Source organism: Mizuhopecten yessoensis, unplaced genomic scaffold, assembly GCF_002113885.1.
Source record: "Mizuhopecten yessoensis strain PY_sf001 unplaced genomic scaffold, ASM211388v2 scaffold2087, whole genome shotgun sequence".
Lineage (NCBI taxonomy): Eukaryota > Metazoa > Mollusca > Bivalvia > Pectinida > Pectinidae > Mizuhopecten > Mizuhopecten yessoensis.
Window position 1 is genome coordinate 32,255 of NW_018404371.1, and position 15,226 is coordinate 47,480.

General features: G+C 38.4%; 1 protein-coding gene across 1 annotated transcript in view; it reads left to right on the forward strand.

Annotated features, from left to right (window-relative positions):
• The window catches only part of LOC110445120, a 32,988-nt gene extending 21,559 nt beyond the window's left edge, over positions 1-11,429 (forward strand). Inside the window, exons 16-18 of the mRNA XM_021489533.1 lie at positions 1,492-1,666; positions 3,914-4,075; positions 11,008-11,429. Coding sequence (XP_021345208.1) covers positions 1,492-1,666; positions 3,914-4,075; positions 11,008-11,138 — 468 coding nt within the window. The 3' untranslated portion in view covers positions 11,139-11,429. The remainder of the gene's footprint in view (positions 1-1,491; positions 1,667-3,913; positions 4,076-11,007) is intronic.
• Positions 11,430-15,226: the final 3,797 nt, after the last annotated feature.

Genomic DNA, 15,226 nt, shown 5'->3' on the forward strand with positions numbered 1-15,226 from the left:
GGAAAGGGTAGTATATTTATCCCAATATATTACTACATATAATCTATTCATTTCTGTGTCAGGATTTTCAAAAAATGCCATGCCATAACGTTCAATAAAAAAATACGCATTGTCTGTGGGCTATACTTTTCACATCTTTCAAAATGCTTTTTGACGTAGCAGGAAATGTGATAAAACGTTTGCAAAAATCTCCTTTGTTTTTTTAGCTATGCGATATCAGAATATAGGACCCCTCAAATGTTCTGGTCGAACGTATGCATGAAAGCCGATTCACATGATCGGCACTGTATTATATGGTGTATGCGATGTACTAGGAGTCGCTATGACTGTTTATATGAGAATAACTTATCATCAAATTCATACTAAAAGTACATCCAAATACAGGTGGGAACTCCATGTATCTTATACCGGAATGGTATCCTGTATTCATTGAGTCAAATAGTTTTGTTCTGCGGCAGATAACCCGCGGGCAATCTCCCGGGCGAGAATTTGTAGAATTTATTTCCAAGACTTGATTTTTTTCCGCAAAACACAAGAAATTACGGTACATCCTCCTAAACCTGAAAGGAATTTCGCTTCCTTCGTAACCGCTTTTTTTCTATTTGAAAATACAATATATGCATAAGGAACAGCTTACTACTCACAATAGACGTGACGGTTTTGATTTGCCAGTCTTGCACATTCCCTTTCTTGGTAGTAAAATCCTTCTTCCAACCTGTGTTGTTTACATGTCGCAGTTGAATTGGAATTGGAATTCAAGAGCGTGCTCCGAATATCATGATTTCCGTGATAGGAGTCAACTGCTGATGGACAAACGTATAACACAGGGTTTCCAGATTGATGAAAACTTTTGACAAGTTTTATAGTCGCCATCATAGTTTCATTTGGGAAATATATTAACCATGTCTTTTGTGTGAAATAACTATTTCTGTGTAGTGTTGTTTGTTGTTTTGTTGCCAATACATCTGCTCTCCCGTCGAGGACGTGCCATTATTTTTAGATTCGAACAACATTTTATTGTGGGTGTTGTCCATGGAGTAGAAAGGGTGAACCGTACTTGTGACATTCCGGAACATCTGAGATTGATATCTTTGTACTTTTGAAAGAGTGGACTGTCCCCCGTCTCTATAATATTATAAAGATATTTAATTACTTGTATTTATGAGAAAAAAATAACCCTTATAAATTGTATCACTTGGATGTCTGATTCTAGCCTAAGTTCTTAACTAGGGGGAGATGCGCTAGTAGTAAAAATGCAGGTGAGAAAGTCTTTTGCTAGGGTTCCGATGTAACAAACAAAAAAAAAAAAAAAAAAATGTGACGTCATAATGGTGTCATATAAATATTTTTTTACATAGTTTAACGTGTTGGTACCCTTAGCATTACGCCTTTATTTGTCTGCTAAGTTGTAAATGTGATGAGTATCTAGTTACATGAATAAGTGGTGGTGATATTGTGATCTTTCTAAAGACAAGTTTTAAATTCTAACAGCCTCCGGTGTATCTGAACTTGCCCACTAGCATGGAGTTGATGGAGGATATGGTCGGGGAAAAGTTACTTTGGCAAATTGATGTCATGGACCCGTCCGACAACGACTCAATCTGCTGTACCTTAGCACAGGTGTCTCCGGCAACAGCAAACTTTGACTTGAAGTTTACCAACAACTGTAGGTCTATGTATGACATGTATTTACATACGAGCCAAGAACTGGCTGTTTGAAACGGTGGTTTATGAGCTAAAGCATATCAAATAGATGAAACTGTCTAGCCTTGCTCAATATAGCACCTGTATAACGAGACCATATTTATGAAGCGACCACCTTTAAACAAAAATCGCAATATGTTTTTATTCTCCTTTTCCCCCAATCCTATCCTGTATTAAGAAACCAGTTGCAATAAGATACATATATGGACCTCCTGAAGGCTGTCTTTCTGAATACAGGTGTTCGATAATTGCATTATACTGATTCCCTTGATTGACTTGATCTGCAATGAATATCAATTGATTAATTTAGGTAGAATTATATAAATGCTTCGTCCTATTTTGAATACTAAAATGATAATATTGAAAATGAAACGGAGGAGGCCTACATGTATCTGATATTGAACTTCGCTCTCTACACCCCTGGAATACGTTATAGTAAAATTGAAGGTTCGGTGTGCACCATCTTGTTAATAAGACAAGAAGACTAGTTCGATGTACATCAAAAAAATCTCGCGGTAACGTAACGGTAACAATTGACAGGCTTTGAAGTCGGACGTCTCTCCTTTGTAATCTTCAAAGGACAGGTATCAGCCTAGCGATTGGTCAGGTTTTTTTACCTGAGACCAATCAAACAGCTATCTTCGTGCCTTCAATTTTGCAATGACATATTCCGGGGGTGTTGAGAGCGAAGGTGAGCGTAACCCCTGGATATCGTGGATGCTCCGAGTCTAACAAGTTTATCTCACTCGCACGCACTTAACAGCCCATTTGAATGAGCCATTTAAATGAGCCGAAAGTCACAGTGCCTGTCTGACATCGATACTGGTGTATCAAGGTTTGCCAAGATTAAGATCAAATTCGATAGGTGTGTGTATCACATTTGCAAAATGTATGCATGTGAATGAGAAAAATAGCATACAAATAATCGCCAGTCGGCCATTATCAAGACGTGTTTGCCGAACTTGATGAACAAACAAGGCAACTATATAAACCCTCTCTACTTCATTGGCAGGTATCAAAACCAAACTTAAATCCAATATCATAAGTTAAAAGACCTAAAATATTTTTCGTGATTTTGGTTATTCCTTAAAATTGCCACTCCCGTCTTCAACAAAATAATTTTTAAAAAAAAAGGAAAACAATATTCCGACCGACCTACCCTATTGTTTCAGTCATGTTACATGTACCTGAAACATACATCATTTATTTATATTTTGTTCCGTCTAACTGACTGTTGATCTCAAGTTCAAAAGGCAGACGCTCTATCGATTTGTTATATCCCTTTCATAGGTTGTAAAACAGCTGTACGAAATATTCAAGATGAAATAATTGTATGTATTCGAAATCGTCTAATTATAACCTGTAAGCATATACATGCATGAAAACTATTCTAGATCTTTTATAATATCTGGGGCAACGATACTTCAATATAAATCCTTAAAAACAAAACTGCAAGTCACTTGAATGTGATGTGTACTTGAGCATGCAGGTTTTAATCACGCATTCACGATTAGGAGGAAGTTATTTCAATGTCAATAGTAAGTACTCTTCGAAACAATATTTGCGAAATAGTTAAATTTGCGAACGCGAACAATTTATCGGGGAAAACAGAGTACCCCAGTGTTCAGCATTATTATTAACAGCGTAATATTATTTTACAAATTTTAGCATGTATAAAATCGGAGCCTAGTTTTTAACATATTGGTGAAAATGTGACTTTCATTCACACCATCATAGTCTATACGGCCAAAAAAAACATTTTTACATAAATGTATTGACACACATATCAATGAAGCCAGGGAGAGGAAGTCTATGAGCGTCACTTTGCAGGCTTCAATACACAGTGGCCGGTTGGTGCAGTAAGATAATACCTACCTTTCACAAAGGCGTGAACGGTTTGATTCCCAGATCGTACGTCAAAAGATATATGGTCACCTGCCCGACAGCATCAGTTTTTCTTCGGGAATTCTGGTGTCCTCCCAAACCTCTGCACGTTTATATTCGGGCCATCAAGAGTGATAAATATGTTATATACGACCGAAGTCTTATTTAGATTTAATGACACAATTTAATATATATGCAAACTAGATGATGAACTTCATGAGTAACAGTGTCACATACATGTATGTTTTAGCCATTAGCGTATATGCGAGCGAGAGCGTATAATAAAACTCTATTGGTGATCATGAACGTGTTGCGTCTGTTGTAGCCTTCAACATATTCACGACCCCACATCTAGTGTTTAATTACAAAGAGATCAGCGATTTCTACAAACTACGCGTCTGCTGTTCTGACGACACCGGGTCTTCCATGAGCTTTATCGATATTGACATCGTCGACGTCATCACTAAGGAGGCCTATATTCCGCCAGGTATATATATCATAAGAATATAAGACTAATACTGTAAGGCATGACATTCCGCTGGGATGACCGTTTGGTAATTCTGCGTGTTATAATTGTTATCGCGAAAATGTCACCCGCAGAATAATACAAGCGTAAAAATGAGCCGCGATAATACACTTCCTTACCGAAATGTCGTCGATAATACACTTCCTAACCGTAATGTCGTCGCTAATACACTTCTTAACCGTAATGTCGTCGATAATCCACTTCCTAACCGTAATTTCGTCGATTATACACTTCCTAGCCGTAATGTCGTCAATAATACCCTTCCTAACCGTAATGTCGTCGATAATACACCCCCTAACCGTAATGTCGCCGAAAATCCACTTCCTACCCGTAATGTCGGCGATAATACACTTCCTAACCGTCATGTCGTCGATTATACACTTCTTAACCGTAATGTCGCCGAAAATTCACTTCCTAACCGTAATGTCGACGATAATACACTTCCTAACCGCAATGTCGTCGATTATACACTTCCTCAACGTAATGTCGTCAATAATACACCTCCTAACCGTAATGTCGTCAATTATACACTTCCTAACCGTAACGTCGTCAATAATACACTTCCTACCCGTAATGTCGTCAATAATACCCTCCCTACCCGTAATGTCGCCGAAAATACCCTTCCTACCCGTAATGTCGTCGATAATACAGTTAGGAAGTGTATTATCGACGGCATTACGGTTAGGAAGTGTATTATCGCCGACATTACGGGTAGGAAGTGGATTTTCGGCGACATTACGGTTAAGAAGTGAATAATCGACGACATTACGGTTGGGAAGTGTATTATTGACGACAGTACGGTTAGGAAGTGTATAATACACTTCCTTACCGAAATGTCGTCGATAATACACTTACTAACCGTAATGTCGTCGATAATCCACTTCCTAACCGTAATTTCGTCGATTATACACTTCCTAGCCGTAATGTCGTCGATAATACACTTCCTAACCGTAATGTCGTCGATTATGCACTTCCTAACCGTAATGTCATCGATAATACACTCCCTAACCGTAATGTCGCCGAAAATACACTTCCTACCCGTAATGTCGTCGAAAATACACTTCCTACCCGTAATGTCGTCGATAATACACTTCCTAACCGTAATGTCGTCGATAATACACTTCCTAACCGTAATGTCGTCGATAATACACTTCCTAACCGTAATGTCGTCGATAATACACTTCCTAACCGTAATGTCGTCGATAATACACTTCCTAACCGTAATGTCGTCGATAATACACTTCCTAACCGTAATGTCGTCGATAATACACTTCCTAACCGTAATGTCGTCGATAATACACTTCCTAACCGTAATGTCGTCGATAATACACTTCCTAACCGTAATGTCGTCGATAATACACTTCCTAACCGTAATGTCGTCGATAATACACTTCCTAACCGTAATGTCGTCGATAATACACTTCCTAACCGTAATGTCGTCGATAATACACTTCCTAACCGTAATGTCGTCGATAATACACTTCCTAACCGTAATGTCGTCGATAATACACTTCCTAACCGTAATGTCGTCGATAATACACTTCCTAACCGTAATGTCGTCGATAATACACTTCCTAACCGTAATGTCGTCGATAATACACTTCCTAACCGTAATGTCGTCGATAATACACTTCCTAACCGTAATGTCGTCGATAATACACTTCCTAACCGTAATGTCGTCGATAATACACTTCCTAACCGTAATGTCGTCGATAATACACTTCCTAACCGTAATGTCGTCGATAATACACTTCCTAACCGTAATGTCGTCGATAATACACTTCCTAACCGTAATGTCGTCGATAATACACTTCCTAACCGTAATGTCGTCGATAATACACTTCCTAACCGTAATGTCGTCGATAATACACTTCCTAACCGTAATGTCGTCGATAATACACTTCCTAACCGTAATGTCGTCGATAATACACTTCCTAACCGTAATGTCGTCGATAATACACTTCCTAACCGTAATGTCGTCGATAATACACTTCCTAACCGTAATGTCGTCGATAATACACTTCCTAACCGTAATGTCGTCGATAATACACTTCCTAACCGTAATGTCGTCGATAATACACTTCCTAACCGTAATGTCGTCGATAATACACTTCCTAACCGTAATGTCGTCGATAATACACTTCCTAACCGTAATGTCGTCGATAATACACTTCCTAACCGTAATGTCGTCGATAATACACTTCCTAACCGTAATGTCGTCGATAATACACTTCCTAACCGTAATGTCGTCGATAATACACTTCCTAACCGTAATGTCGTCGATAATACACTTCCTAACCGTAATGTCGTCGATAATACACTTCCTAACCGTAATGTCGTCGATAATACACTTCCTAACCGTAATGTCGTCGATAATACACTTCCTAACCGTAATGTCGTCGATAATACACTTCCTAACCGTAATGTCGTCGATAATACACTTCCTAACCGTAATGTCGTCGATAATACACTTCCTAACCGTAATGTCGTCGATAATACACTTCCTAACCGTAATGTCGTCGATAATACACTTCCTAACCGTAATGTCGTCGATAATACACTTCCTAACCGTAATGTCGTCGATAATACACTTCCTAACCGTAATGTCGTCGATTATACACTTCCTAACCGTAATGTCGTCAATAATACACTTCCTAACCGTAATGTCGTCGATAATACACTTCCTAACCGAAATGTCGTCGATAATACACTTCCTAACCGTAATGTCGTCGATTATACACTTCCCAACCGTAATGTTGTCAATAATACACTTCCAAACCGTAATGTCGTCGATAATACACTTCCTAACCGTAATGTCGTCAATAATACACTTCCAAACCGTAATGTCGTTGATAATACACTCCCTAACCGTAATGTCGCCGAAAATACACTTTCTAACCGTAATGTCGTCGATAATACACTTCGTAACCGTAATGTCGTCGATTATACACTTCCTCACCGTAATGTCGTCGGTAAAACACTCCCTAACCGTGTCGTCGTCGATAATCCACTTCCTAACCGTAATGTCGTCGAAAATCCACTTCCTCACCGTAATGTCGTCGATAATACACTCGTTAACCGTTAATGTCGTCTACAATACACTCCCTAACTGTAATATCGTCGATAACACACTCCCTAACCGTGTCGTCGTCGATAATTCACTTCCTAACCGTAATGTCGTCGATATTACACTCTTTAACCGTTAATGTCATCTAAAATACACTCCCTAACTGTAATATCGTCGATAACACACTCGCTAACCGTGTCGTCGTCGATAATACACTTCCTAGCGGTAGTGTGGTCGATAATACACTTCCTAACCGTAAGGTCGTCGATAATACACTCCCTAACCGTGTCGTCGTCGATAATACCCTTCCTAACCGTAATGTCGTCGATTATACCCTTCTTAACCGTAATGTCGTCGATAATACACTTCTTAACCGTAATGTCGTGGATAATACACTCCCTAACCGTAATGTCTCCGAAAATACACTTACTAACCATACACTTCCTAACCGTAATGTCGTGGATAATACACTCCCTAACCGTAATGTCGTCGATAATACACTTCCTTCCCGTAATGTCGTCGATAATACACTTCATAACTGTAATGTCGTCGATAATACACTACCTCACCGTAATGTCGTCGATAAAACCCTCCCTAACCGTGTCGTCGTCGATAATTCACTTCCTAACCGTAATGTCGTCGATAGTACACTTCCTCACCGTAATGTCGTCGATAAAACATTCCCTAACCGTGTCGTCGTCGATAATTCACTTCCTAACCGTAATGTCGTCGCTAATACACTTCCTACCCGTAATGTCGTCGATAATACACTTCATAACTGTAATGTCGTCGATAATACACTTTCTCACCGTAATGTCGTCGATAAAACCCTCCCTAACCGTGTCGTCGTCGATAATACACTTCCTTACCGTAATGTCGTCGATAATACGCTCTTTAACCGTTAATGTCGTCTACAATACACTCCCTAACTGTAATATCGTCGATAACACACTCCCTAACCGTGTCGTCGTCGATAATTCACTTCCTAACCGTAATGTCGTCGCTAATACACTTCCTACCCGTAATGTCGTCGATTATACACTTCCTCACCGTAATGTCGTCGGTAAAACACTCCCTAACCGTGTCGTCGTCGATAATTCACTTCCTAACCGTAATGTCGTCGATATCACACTCCCTTACCGGAAATGTCGTCGATAATACACTCTTTATCCGTTAATGTCGTCTACAATACACTCCCTAACTGTAATATCGTCGATAACACACTCGCTAACCGTGTCGTCGTCGATAATACCCTTCCTAACCGTAATGTCGTCGATAGTACACTCTTTAACCGTTAATGTCGTCAACAATACACTCCCTAACTGTAATATCGTCGATAACACACTCGCTAACCGTGTCGTCGTCGATAATACACTCCTTTACCGAAATGTAGTCGATAATACACTTCCTAACCGTAATGTGGTCGATAATACACTTCCTAACCGTAATTTCGTCGATTATACACTTCTTAACCGTAATGTCGTGGATAATACACTCCCTAACCGTAATGTCGCCGAAAATACACTCCCTAACCGAAATGTCGTCGATAATACACTTCCTAACTGTGATGTCGTCGATAATACACTTCCTTACCGTAATGTCGTCGATAATACACTTCCTAACTGTAATGTCGTCGATAATACACTTCCTCACCGTAATGTCGTCGATAAAACACTCCCTAACCGTGTCGTCGTCGATAATACACTTCCTAACCGTAATGTCGTCGATTATACACTTCCTAACCGTAATGTCGTCGATAACACACTCCCTAACCGTGTCGTCGTCGATAATACACTTCCTAACCGTAATGTCGTCGATAATACACTTCCTAACCGTAATGTCGTCGATAACACACTCCCTAACCGTGTCGTCATCGATAATACACTTCCTAACCGTAATGTCGTCGTGTATTCATATACATCAAGAGTATTGCAAGATGTCTGAAAATAGATTATATTACACATATAACAATTCTGTTGATGATTTGTTAAACAAAATACACATACTTAGTTTCGCTCAATATGTTGTAATAAAGTATATTCATTTGACTATTGGACACTTCATATGCCGAGGTATGGTTTTCTTTTCATAAATGATTTGTCTAAGCTATAGTTATGCCGGCCGAGTCAGTTTACAATGTTAGGTTTCAGACTTTGGTAGTTCTACGGGGATCAATAAGTGAAATCCGTGGCTTTGCTGAGAATTTTGCACCAACTTGAAAATACCAATGGTGCAATTACCTTACATACACCACTGGGCGTGAACAAGTATTTTTTCTACTTCCGATGACCAGAATAAACTCAGAAACCTCAAAACTGTGTCGCAGTTTCTGTATCGCGGCGTCGGAATCTACCCAACATCGTTCTTGTCCTGGACAAATCATATAAGTACAGGAATAAGAGAAAATGACCTTTACAAGATACGACACCGCATGTGTTACTCCATTTGGCATGAAAGACAAAATAAGTGTTTTACATCCAACACATTTGATAAGAAAGCTTAACGAACGAAAAACGCCCGTATGTATATGACATTAATGTTTTTGTAGGCAGCACTTTACATAGAAGCAAATTATGGTCATGAATGAAACTTCTGAATTATAGATAACCCATGCAATAAAACGTCTCATGCGCTAATTTCTTTGTCTTTTTTTAGATTAAGTATATATGTATTCAAGAATAGAAATGAATCTTTTTGACATTGTTATCCTGCATTATAGCATGTTCATGTAGCAATTTTTGTTTTTATTAAACATATATAATTATTCAATGATTGAAATGCATCTTTTTAATTTTTATTAAGGTATGCATATCTGTGCCATTCAAACATATCTCATGATCTGCGGAAGTGCATCGTTGAGAATATGTTTGAACGGAACTGTGCTTCATATCATCGTAAATGTTGAAAAGATGCATTTCACTATATATATTTACGTTCAAAACAACAAAGAAAATATTCTTTTCTTGTTTGTTTGTGTGATCCCATTCGGTTCGAAGTATTTTTAACAAACTGTTACAACATTTTTGTTAGAACGAAATATTGCTTTCTGAAGTTACACATCCTGATTGGTCTCCAATTACATTAATTATAACAGTTTGACGAAAAGAACCGAACAGTTTTCGAATGGAAAACAATCATGTAATATATGCATACATGAATTAAAGTAGTAAGGAGTCAGGACTCGAATCGGATCAGTACCGAAATCGGATCGCTGTTTGCAAAAATGATTTTAAATCAATAAATGTAGTTACAGTTAAGTCTTAGTCACGGTAGTCTAGTGGTAGGACGCCAGGCTCGTGACCGAATGGTTGCGGGTTCGAGTCACGGCACGGCACTGTGTTGTATCTTTGAGCAAGATACTTTATTCCGCTTGTTCCAGTCTACTCAGCTGTAAATGAGTACGTGGTTGGGCAGTGCTAGAATTGTTGAATGCTAGCTGTGAGCGCCGAAATGGCAGCACCGGCTGTACTGTTATTCGTTTTGGGTACTGACATTTACCAAAACCAGAAACGCTAATTGGTGATGTCCGAGTGTTCTATAAATATCTCACGTGAGCCCTGGGTATTTATTTCGTTGGTAAGAACACCCATCGATATTCTTAATTTATTATAGCCATAAACTAATATAATTCATCAGCTGAATTCTCAATGAAGAACATTATGATTTGGTGATCCATTTTGGATACTGTCACCGTATGCATACATTCATGATAAAGTGAAGTTGGGGCGTTTCATATATGTTTGGTAAATGGAATTAGCTATGTATATAAGACCGATTTTCTAATCTCATTTTATTATTTTTATTCTTATAATTCTTTTTTTTTCAGCTTGGTTTTTCACCGCTGTAGTCTGTAGTATGATTCCTATGTGCATCACATTAATGATCGCGTGTGGGATCCTCTTTGCCACCATGTTCCTAAACCCAGAGCTGAATTATGTAATCATCTATGAGGACTGAGGCAGAGGCATACCTAAATACGTTCCAAACAACAATGGAGACAACGACACAATGTTATGTTACGATTGAAATCAATCAGTCATCGACATCGATAGTTACATTCGTCGTACATTTGTGTAAGAATAATTTGTATATATCAAGAACAGAAAAATGAGCAAAACCACCAAATTAAAAAAAATAACAATGCGTTTCCAGAGTTAATCGTATACTGTATAAGCTGTAGTTGGATTTCAACTATTTCAAACTAGCCCATCCTCGATATCCAGGGGTTACGCTCACCTTCGCTCTCTACATCCCTGGAATATGCCATGCTCAATGTGCAGCACCTTGTGGATGAGACGAGACGACAAGTTTGGTCCTTTGATGTACATCAAAAGAATCTCGCGATCGCATAACGGTAACAAATGACAGGCTTTGAAGTCGGGCGTCGCTGATTTGTAATCTTCAAGGGACAAGTACCAGTCTAGCGATTGGTCAGGTTTGTTTTACCTGACACCAATCAAATAGCTAGCCGCGTGCCTTCAATATGTCTATGACATAATCCAGGGTTGTAGAGAGCGAAAGTGATTGTAACCCCTGAATATCGAGGATGAAGCTAGCCATGAAGTATGTTTCACATACATTTTAAACACTATTAAAGCTTGTATGTTTTCTCCAACAATCATTATAATATCACTGACTTACACCCATTGGATAAACAAGCCAGGAAGACGATAAACATGTATGGTCACCCACTAGATGATACCATCCATATTATTGGTCAATCTTTTAATTATGACGTCACGTTATAAGGCTTCGATGTTATCTTCCATTGTCGCGTCATTTTCATGGCCATTTTTCCCAATCTGAAACAGACATAATGCATTTGTATTTAAACACATGGTTTCCACAATTTATAAAATGAACGTTATAGGAGAGAGAGATCGTCAAACTCGACATAGTTGGATGTTATGCTAATGTCGGTAAACCTCGTGTGTTATACAGTTTGAAAATTAACTAATGAGAGTCACATTAACATGATAACCTACTATAATTATTTGGAAACGTCTGCGTATATGATATCCATTATTTAAAACACCGGTATAATTCCTGAAAGAGTTTGCGTATAATTCTTCCCTTAGGTATGCGCTATACCTCACACATTCACGTTCTGTTTATTTGGAGTAAATGTTCTTAGATGTTTTGCTGAATTGTCAATTTAGTCACTTTACTCCTAGCATAAAATCTTCAGATGTGGTATAGAGAGTTGCAGATTTCTCATGTAATGATCTCCTTCTGATAAACAAAGATGTATCTTCGTTGAGATGATAAAACCTCTTCACTACGCATTCTCTAACACATCCCATGTACTTACCCATATTTTTTTTCAGGTGAAAAGATAAACTTATCTTTACCTACCTATGGAAAGACAACTCACACGCGCTATTATTCTGAAAATACCCTGATCGCTTCATCATTCTATGCACTGTAACCAGGGTAACGTCATTAGTTTTGTCATAACTTCCATATGTATCTGATGATGGCGCACTGCATTAATTGTCTTGACTATTACAACTGGTTTTAACTGTAGGAAAGTGTGGGAGACAAAATAATCACTCACCCCTTGGTGGTGCAGACTGAGGAATCTTAACCATTGAGATAAGATTTTTGTATTTAAGCACCCTGCTAAGTCTCATGCTAAACTTAAATACTCATTCCCTCGGGTGGAGATTTCTCTGTTTATTATCCACAGAAGTGAAACATTTTAATATTCGTATTCACATAATTATATTGCCATACGCTGTAATAGAGCGTTAAACTATACAGTATGATATACAAATGCAACTCTTATGTAAAGTTATATACATGTCCACGTTATATTTTTGTTCAGATGTAACTAGTGTTATATGACCTTTTAAATGTGAAGTCACAAGAATTTCCATAAGACAAGTAAGTAAAGCTATTGGTTTCAGGATTGCGTCAATGAAGACGTGAAAATATTCATAGGAAAAGTTAACATTTTTGAAATATTTGAAGGATTTCTTTGAAATGTGATAACAAAATTATTCGTTTTCATATAATTTGCAATTTGTTAAACTCGTCCAAAATACAATTTTACTCGTCAAATGTATGATATGTTATTTCATATTTTGCTCGATGCATTTGTTTATTAAAGATTAAATATTTTTTGCCGTGTATTATTATTATTCATGTTTTGGGCGATTTTTTCTTTCTTTTCAAAGGTATATGAATTGAGCAAATGTTGACACTTTAAAAACATCGACGTTTCCAAACAACAGCTGTATATATAATTAAACCGATGCATATACAGCATAATGTGAGAAGGGTTGACATGCTTTCGTTCTAGTCTTCTGGGTATATATGGCTGTGTCCTGTTTAAAGCTTCGTTTTTAATGGAACTAAGAGTTAACTCCAACCTTCTGGATAACGTTTATATACACGTATGTATGGTAGTGTTGGTGTACGTCGGGCAGATTACGTTTATATACACGTATGTATGATAGTGTTGGTGTACGTCGGACAGATAACGTTTATATACACCTATGTATGGTAGTGTTGGTGTACGTCGGGCAGACAACGTTTATATACACGTATGTATGGTAGTGTTAATGTATGTCGGGCAGATAACGTTTATATACACGTATGTATTGTAGTGTTGGTGTATGTCGGGCAGATAACGTTTCTATACACGTATGTATGGTAGTGTTGGTGTACGTCGGTCAGACAACGTTTATATACACGTATGTATTGTAGGGTTAGTGTATGGCGGGCAGATACAGTAACGTTTATATACACGTATGTATGGAAGTGTTGGTGTATGTCGGGAAGATAACGTTTCTATACACGTATGTATGGTAGTGTTGGGGTACGTCGGGCAGATAACGTTTATATACACGTATGTATTGTAGTGTTGGTGTATGTCGGGCAGATAACGTTTCTATACACGTATGTATGATAGTGTTGGTGTACGTCGGGCAGATTACGTTTATATACACGTATGTATGGTAGGGTTAATGTATGTCGGGCAGATTACGTTTATATACACGTATGTATGATAGTGTTGGTGTACGTCGGGCAGATTACGTTTATATACACGTATGTATGGTAGTGTTGGAGTATGTCGGGCAGATAACGTTTATATACACGTATGTATTGTAGTGTTGGTGTATGTCGGGCAGATAACGTTTCTATACACGTATGTATGGTAGTGTTGGGGTACGTCGGGCAGATAACGTTTATATACACGTATGTATGGGAGTGTTGGTGTACGACGGACAGATAACGTTTATATACACGTATGTATGGTAGTGTTGATGGTAGTGTTGGTGTACGTCGGGCAGACAACGTTTCTATACACGTATGTATGGTAGTGTTGGTGTATGTCGGGCAGATAACGTTTCTATACACGTATGTATGATAGTGTTGGTGTACGTCGGACAGATCACGTTTATATACACGTATGTATGGTAGTGTTGGAGTATGTCGGGCAGATAACGTTTATATACACGTATGTATGATAGTGTTGGTGTACGTCGGACAGATCACGTTTATATACACGTATGTATGGTAGTGTTGGGGTACGTCGGGCAGATAAGGTTTATATACACGTATGTATGGTAGTGTTGGTGGATGTCGGGCAGATAACGTTTCTATACACGTATGTATGATAGTGTTGGTGTACGTCGGGCAGATTACGTTTATATACACGTATGTATGATAGTGTTGGTGTACGTCGGGCAGATTACGTTTATATACACGTATGTATGATAGTGTTGGTGTACGTCGGACAGATCACGTTTATATACACGTATGTATGGTAGTGTTGGAGTATGTCGGGCAGATAACGTTTATATACACGTATGTATGGTAGTGTTGGTGTACGTCGGGCAGACAACGTTTATATACACGTATGTATTGTAGTGTTAGTGTATGTCGGGCAGATACAGTAACGTTTATATACACGTATGTATGGTAGTGTTGGTGTATGTCGGGCAGATAACGTTTCTATACACCTATGTATGATAGTGTTGGTGTACGTCGGAAAGATAACGTTTATATACACGTATGTATGGTAGTGTTGGTGTACG